Source organism: Elaeis guineensis, chromosome 7 (assembly GCF_000442705.2).
Source record: "Elaeis guineensis isolate ETL-2024a chromosome 7, EG11, whole genome shotgun sequence".
NCBI lineage: Eukaryota > Viridiplantae > Streptophyta > Magnoliopsida > Arecales > Arecaceae > Elaeis > Elaeis guineensis.
The window spans coordinates 82,149,013-82,157,434 of NC_025999.2; the positions used below are offsets into that span (position 1 = coordinate 82,149,013).

General features: G+C 41.2%; 1 protein-coding gene across 1 annotated transcript; it reads right to left on the reverse strand.

Annotated features, from left to right (window-relative positions):
• Positions 1–4,437: 4,437 nt before the first annotated feature.
• On the reverse strand, positions 4,438–6,405 carry LOC105048860 (purine-uracil permease NCS1-like). The gene has a single exon (XM_010928332.4). It carries the CDS (start codon positions 6,351–6,353, stop codon positions 4,839–4,841), a length of 1,515 nt encoding a protein of 504 aa, XP_010926634.1. The 5' UTR covers positions 6,354–6,405; the 3' UTR covers positions 4,438–4,838.
• Positions 6,406–8,422: the final 2,017 nt, after the last annotated feature.

The following is an 8,422-nucleotide window of genomic DNA, read 5'->3' on the forward strand; positions in this document are numbered from 1 at the left end:
AAAGTAAATAATCATTTATAGAAAATAAGAATATAGAGTTCATCAATCAAAATTAATTTCAATTATGCAACATAGTTCATGCCAAATTCAATTTTTTTTCAAAAATTTGAGTTTCTTTTAAGAATTCAATTTTTTTCATTCTCAAGTTTTTCTTATCAACCATGAGCTATGACCATATTTTTTCTATTGTAGGGTCATAATACTACGTATCATCTTGCAGTGAGTTGCAAATCATCTGACAGCAAAGTCTTTCAGAACTGTTAGCCTCACTGGCGATATGTCATTTGTCTTACTAACAATATAGATCCTTAGGACAAATCAATTGCCAACATATTAGCAGGGTCCTTTACATAGTCAAGTTATCAATTCATATCTTTCTTGAATCAAAATTCTTCATAAATCATATTTCTTATTCTAATTCGATAGGAATACATATAATCATGTGGTATCAAAATCAATCAATATAATGCATAACAAAATCAATACATTCAATCATGCTTCATCATAACATTTCAAAATAAGATATTTTTAATAACAAAATATCATTCATTAAATTCATCATCATTTTATAAATCATGTCATAAAAATATATTATATTTGCTGATAAATCTAAAAAAAGTGAAGCATTACTTACCTCATATGCATTCCAACATATCCACATAATTCTATTTTTTTTTTTTCAAAAGCTTTGATTTATAGAGCATATTGCAATATCCCATTATCGAATATCTATCATCCTATACAAGATCAATTCTAATAATTAGAAGAGTAGGAATAATTAAGAAAGACAGGATTGATGGATACCCGCATCCAACAATCCAGATTGGTTCGGTCATTTAATTTCATCCGATCAAGATTCAATTAGGATATAGATAGTTCAGAGTCTAACTATTTAGGTCAAATCAGATCGAAGTGATAGGGCCAAAATTTTTTATTAAATTCATAAATCAAGAGGAGAAAGAAATAAATAAGGTACAATAAACTAATTAAACGATGCAGTCCTGTAACTCGATCAGCCCAGTCAAGATGAGTTAAATCAAAACATGATTGAATTACGATACAGATGATTCAATAAAAATTACTAATGATTTAATCTAATAATTCATGGTTTGATCAAGATGGATGTTGATATGCTGCATGATAATATGGATCAGGACACTTCATTAGGGCTGTTCAAACTCATCATCTATCTTTTCAAAGTTTCAGAAAATCTTAGGAGAGAGAGAGAAACAATCTAGAAAGCAAAATTTTAGAGAGAAAGTGGAGAGAGGAGGTAGAGAGAGAAAAAAAAAAGAGAGAGAAGAGGGGGTGAGAGAGTCTCTTTTTTTTTTCCCTTTTTTTTTCTTTTCTTCTTTTCTTTTTCTCTTTCTTTTTCTCTTTCTTCTTCTTTTTCTTTTTCTTCTTCTTTTTCTTTTTTTCTTCTTCCTTTGTCTGGGCGGTGAAACAGAGGACTCATTGGATCCCCTTCCTCGCCAAGCTAAAGAAGATGCTGTGCCGAGGAAGGACAGCCGAAGATGCGGCCCATGGAGGCACGGCCATAGGTCCCCGATCCGATGCCCGACGGTGACAGACGGCACCGAAAATCCCACAAAAATATCGAATAAAATAGGGGAATTCTAGGTCAAATTTTCAAAACTTTTTCTGGTGATTGTCGGCCGGAGTTCTAGCACCCATGGACTGTGGAATGTGAGGAGAAGGATAGAGAAAGAGTCTTACACTCTTTCTAATAATCTATGACCTGCAATTCCAGCGAACTCAATGAAAATCCCCGAAAAAAAGGATGAAGTTGGGCTTCCTTCCGGTGATGAATGGTGATCGGAGTAGTGAGGGTACGAAGGGAGGCTTGGCCTCCTCTTAAAGAGGGCCAAGGGAGGAGTTCGAGTCCTCCCTGGCTTCCGATTTCGACAGGAGCTCACGCAAAAGATGACTCCTGTTGGGAGTCAGTTCCTTCCCGCCTAGCACGTGCTAGCCAATCTTTTTTTTTTTTTTTGTTCTCTTTTCCACCTCTTCAAAAGTTGCGCAGTGGGTTTTAATCCGGATTGAAGTGGCTGCGAGTAGCAGTTCTCGAAGGGTTGTGTGTTCACAGCCTTAGTTTCTTCTAATAGGATCAAATCAAATAAATCAACATCATGGAAAGATAAAAGTATTTTAAACCCTACATTCATGCTTTTTACATGGAAATGCCCTAAACAAATGTTTTAATATTCCACCATAAGTCTTATACATTCATCTACATGTCCATCACTTATCCAGGGGATGCGAGTAAGGGTACAACGAATAGGCCATGTGCATAAAGAAATATGAAAACATATATTGCAATGCATGAGCATGCATATATTGATGCAACAATAGAATAATAATATTAAACTAATTACCTTGGGTTTGTAGTGACCACGATAGATAGGAAGAAAGCTAGATATGACAAGCAAATGAAGCATATATTTGCATAGGCAAATATAAGTAGGCATGGTCATGCAATGCTAGGGTTGCATTTGGTAGTAGGCAATCTATCCAGATTGCCAGCAATTTAAACTCAGTCCATTGAATAATTATATTTAATATTCATTTTTAATGACAATCTATCTTGCATTGACAATCTGGATTATCTCTCATGAGGCAATCCAAATTACCTGAGAATGGATGGCTATCCAGATTACCACATCAGATTACCGGAGATGTGGTAATCTGGTAATAATTTTTTTGGACAAAATTGCCCCCGTCCTCTTCTCCATATGCTGTTTCTCTTCTCCTCTCACGGTGTTTACCCTCCTCCCACGTCGTCGGTGAGCTGTCCCCTCCCCTCCTCCACCATCCTCTCAGTGCTCCCTCCCCCCGACCCCACCACCATCCTCTCAAGCCCCCCTCCTCTCCGCCACTATCTTCTCAGGCCCCACCCCCCTCCACCACCATCCTCTCAGCGCTCCCTCCCTCCCCAGCCCCATTTGGGAGCACGACGATGGCGCCGCCATCAGCCTCAGCCTCAAGGCTACCGCATGACGCACAAGGGGCCGGCACGTGTGCGACGTCTCGAATGAGAGGTCGGCGGCGGAGTACGAGAAGGTGATACGAAGAGCAAAGCTGTCGGTGGTAGAGCGAGGGGTGGTGGTTGGGGAGGCGGAGGAGGTGATGGGGGAGCTGGAGGGGGTGGACTTCATGGTGGTGGAATGGCGGCCAAGGGATCCAATGAAGTGCTGAGGGTGGGGTCGAGGGGGATGGTGGTGGTGAGGAAGGGCATCAGGAGGAGGCAGAGCAGGGCGACGGCTATGGCGACGAGGAGGAGGGTAGTGAGGCCGAGGGGCAGTGCTGGATGTGCAATAGCTGGGGGGCGGTGCTGGAGACACGACGATCGGGGGTGGGGGGGAGGGGGGAGGGGAGAGGGGTGTAGCATGCGGGTAGGGCTAGCAAAATATGATCCGATCCGTCAATCCGATCCGTATTCGATCCACCATAAACAAGTTTGGATTTAGGCTAAATAGATTTAGATCATAAACGGATCGATCCGTTTAATCAGTTTAATAATTGGGTTGGATATGGATTTTAGATATCTGACCCATTTAACCCGTTTAATATTTAGGTTGAATTGAGTCAGATAACCCATTTAATTTGTTAACCTATTTCTGACCCATTTAATCCGATCTGTTTAACCTGCTTAACCTATTTAAGATCCGTTTAACCTGTTTAAAATCTGTTTAACCTGTTTTTGATCCATTTAACTTGATCCGTTAACCTGTTTAATCCGTTTAACCTGTTTAATCCGTTTAATCTAATTTGACCTATTTAATAAACGGGTTAAACAGATCGGATCGGATTATCTTTTTAATAAACGGATCGGATTCATATTTGAATTTTTGACCTGTTTAATAAACAGATCAGATTTGGGTTGACCATTTTCTGATCCGACCTATTTATGACCCGACCCATTTATGACCGATCCAATCCATTTGCCACCCCTACGTGCGGGGGAATGAGAAGGAAGAAAAAAATAAAAGTAATAAAAATAAAAGTAATAATAATAATAATAATAAGTATTCAAAAATAATAATTTTTTTCATATAATAATTTTTGTCATTAAAAAATTTAAATAAATAATTTAAAATACTAAACTAATAATTTGATTTAAGAATATTTTGAGAATTTGATGTTATGTTATCAGTAATCTGATTGTCATATCAAATATGTCAATCAAAATTTTTAATAATTTTACTACAACATTACCTGCATGTACCAAATACAGAAATCAATATTACTGGCTATCTATCTAGATTACACTTAATTTAGATTAGCAGGTAATCCAGATTCCCCCTGTCTGACAATGCACCAAATACAACCTAAGGGATAAATACACTAATGCAATAGTAAAACATTAGACATATCAATGACAACTGTAACTACTATACACATCAATGCAATAATGCAATGCTAATGTAGATGGTCCATAATCATGGCACTAATATTATGATATACGAATCGAAATTAACTAGAAAAAAGCTACTAAAATCCTGTATTTATGGTCATGACAACATATCACTAATGAACATAAACAAAACTCTGTTGCAGAAGATAAGACTCCACCAAAGCCATTTAATTTGGACCATAATCTCCTAGGAAAAAAATAAATCTACACCAAGATTGTACTGAATGACACTAATACATGCCGGGATCATATAAAGATATGGCATGTAGGCGCCAAAGAACCCAATACTGATTGGAATACCAGCTAAGATGGTTGATTCAGAACTTTTGAGTTGGTACTCTTTCAATCACCCGTGCAGAATCATCGTATAATTATAATGCAAGCCCAAAACGTAGAATTTGAAATCTGAACAATGTTACACGAATCAAGCCATTGTAGGCTGGAGAGGTTCCAAAACAGAGGGAACAGTATTAACCCTCTGAGGCCATCTCCAGCGGGAAAGGACCCAATAGATTACTGCTGCAGAAAAGATGCCAAAGAACCAGGCGTTATCATATATAACCACGAACACTTCCGACGTTGCCTTCAGGATTCCAACCTTATGAAGAAAACCCGGGATGGCAGGCGCCACACTGACAACCAGAGCACCGATCGCTGCAACATTAAATCCTCTTGAGTAAAAATATGGCCCTCGAGGATTAGCAGAGTACAATGCATTCATGTCGAGCACCATGCGGCGGAGTACGTAATAGTCGACAAGTATAATCCCCGAGACTGGGCCGAGAAATGCCGAGTACCCGACGAGCCAAGTGTAGACGAAGCTCTCGCTGGATTCGATAATTCGCCAAGGCTGGAAGGCGACACTGATGAATCCCGTAAAAAGAGCACCCCCTACGAAGCTGAAGGTGGAAGGGCTGAGACTGACGAGAACGTTGGCAGGGGCGACAAAATTGGCAGGAATGTTGGTGGTGATGGTGGCGAGGCTGATGCCCAAGATGGCAACAATTATGGTAAAGGTTCCACCGATCTCTGCTAAGAGATGAATTGGGTTGGAGATCACCCTACCGTAGATCACTTGTGTGGAGGAAGTGATGGCCAGGCCAATGAAGGTGTAGAGACCCATGAAGATGGGGAGGCCCAGCTGGCCGGCGATCTGATCGGACTGGCCGACGGCGAACCGCGTGAAGTCCGGTATGTTCAGCGCGACAGGGCACCAGCCGCTGACGCTGGCGGTCAGGGAAGGGAGAAAGACGGACCAGAATTGCGACGGGCCGAGACGGGAGGGCGTGGAGAGCATTTCTCCGAAGCCGCCGGCTTTGAAGTACGCCCAGAAAAAGAGCCAGCCGGTCAGCAGGAGGAGCACCGGCGCCGAGTAGTTCTGGAGCACTCGGATTCCGGCCATGCCTTTCCAGAGAATGGCCAGTTGGAGCAGCAAGAAGAGAATGAAGCAGGAGAATTCGAGCGCCGACGTGCCGAGCCAGTGGATCGGATGGGCGTACCAGGAGTTCTGTATGGAGCGAGGGAGGAGGAGAAAGATGGCCTGGCCGCCGATCCATGTCTCGATGCCGCACCAGCCGCAGGCGACGAGGGCTCGGAGGAGGGCGGGGACGTGGGCGCCGCGGACGCCAAAAGCGGAGCGGAGGAGAATGGGAAAGGAGATGCCGTAGCGGGTGCCGGGATGGGCGGTGAGGATGAGAGGGGCGAGGAGGATGGTGTTGGCGAGGATGATGGTGGCGACGCCTTGCCACCAGGACATGCCGAGATCCACGAGGCTGCCGGCGAGGTAGTAGGAGGGGACGTTCACCACCATGCTGAACCAGAGGAGGGCGATGCCCCACCGGGTGAGGGTGCGCTTTGTGGCAGGGACCTGGCTGAGGTCGCTGTCGAGAAGGCTGGCGTCCGGCTCGAATTCGAGCACATCTTCGGCGACTGGGGGCATCTCGGGGGGTTGGGGGAAGGTGGAGAGGGCCGACAGAGAGCAGACTTTCCGATGGTAGTAGAGAGTGGGCAGAAGAACAGGTGGGCGAAGACAGATGGGGCAGGCTTAATTGGGGAAATCATGGGTAGACTTGGTCTACCAGCTGTACTGTAGATTACGCTAACAGGAGAATGCTAACTCAGCAACTAACCCACATAGGTGAAGTCCCCACTCCTTAACTCTAGTTAGATTTGCTATAAATTTTTCATTATTCAACTAGTTAGGATACCCTAGTCCTGTTTTGTGGTTAACTAGTATGGTTTATCAAGCTAACTAAATTCATAAATTTTACGTAATGGCTACAACTTTTAGGATCCCGGACTTTTTCAGCGCAATCAAGTGAACAGAAGAAGGGCCTAAAATATGTCATTTTCCTCACAGTAGAAAAAGGAGTGATGAGATTCTGGGCATTGCCAAGGACACAGTGACAGGGTACCAAGCACCTGCTATTATATAACTACAGGGTTGCCGCATATGCAGGACAAAAGAAGGGCAGCAAAGCAGCACGTATGCAATAAGGCTGGGGATTTTTTTTTTTAAATAATATATTTTTTTAAAAAAAAATTGAAAATATGGCGGCTCAAAAATTATTTACCAAACTTTCGTGTGAGGACCATGTGGGATAAATTTATAGGTTTAACTCATGAATTTACTGTCCACGTGAAAAATTTATGGGTTGAACCTATGAATTCTATGATCCATGTGACCCCATGCACAAACTTTGAGGCTCCACGTGGTTCTATTGTACGAAAATTGAAGTTTGAATTCATGCATCGAAGATACGAATTTAGCTTAATTCATACCTTCAACCTACGAATTCAATTTTTTTTTTTTTAAATCGTGACCTGGGGTCACATTCTCCACCGATCCTCCCGTCGGTCCCCACCTCCCTGGCCCCTCCGATAGTGTTGCTCTCCTTTCCGACAGCGATCTCGTCTCGGATTGCGCCCGTCGGACCCCCCCTCCCCCACCCCTCGATGCTCCCCTCCCCTCCGACAACAGTGGCCCTCTTTGGGCCCCATCCCCCCTCCACGATTCCCCCTCACGCGCTTGTGTCATCGCCCTCGGATCGCGTCCGTCGGACCTTCCTTCCCCCGCCCCCCGGTGCTCCCCTCCCCTCCGACAAGGGTGGCCCTCCTCGGACCCTGTCCCCCCTCCACGATCTCTCCCCCCCCCCACCACCCCCCCCACCCCCCAACTGCCGTTGTCGTCACCCTCTGATCGCGCCGCCCAAACCCCCTCTCCCTCCACCGGCTGCCAGTCCGATCATCGGTGTCCATCATCCGGATAACTTTTTTATATCATTATCTAATTTTTTAAATTGTTATAAGTATAAAAAATAAAATTAATAATTATAAAAAAAATTTTAAGTATGTAAAATTTTATAATATTATAATTTTTTGAATTGTTATAAATAAAAAAAATAAAATTAATAATCATAAATTTTTTTTAAGTATGTAAAATTTTATAATATTATAATTTTTTGAATTGTTAAAAGTGAAAAAAATTAAATTAATAATTATAAAATTTTTTTAAGTATGTAAATTTTTATAATATTATAATTTTTGAATTGTTATAAGTAAAAAATAAAATTAATAATTATAAATTTTTTTAAGTATGTAAAATTTTATAATATTATAATTTTTGAATTGTTATAAGTAAAAAAATAAAATTAATAATTATAATTTTTTTTAAAATATATAAAATTTTATAATATTATAAAAAATTATTGAGTCACATAATTTGTTCAAGTGAATTATTATTAAAAAATTTTATTTTAATTGCTGACTTTGAGCTATATAGTTTACTTTATTTTGTATTTAATTGATAATTTTATGTAGAGCATGCTAAAATTATTGTATTTGTTATGTATGTAGTGATGGAAAGAAATATTATGGTCTTGTGCTATATAAATGGTTCTATAATTTATGGATCAAATGACATTGAATATATAGGTCGTCATCAAAGGACAATTAGAATTAAACCTAAAATTAGATTTAAGGAGTTGGAGAATAAATTATACAGTCTTT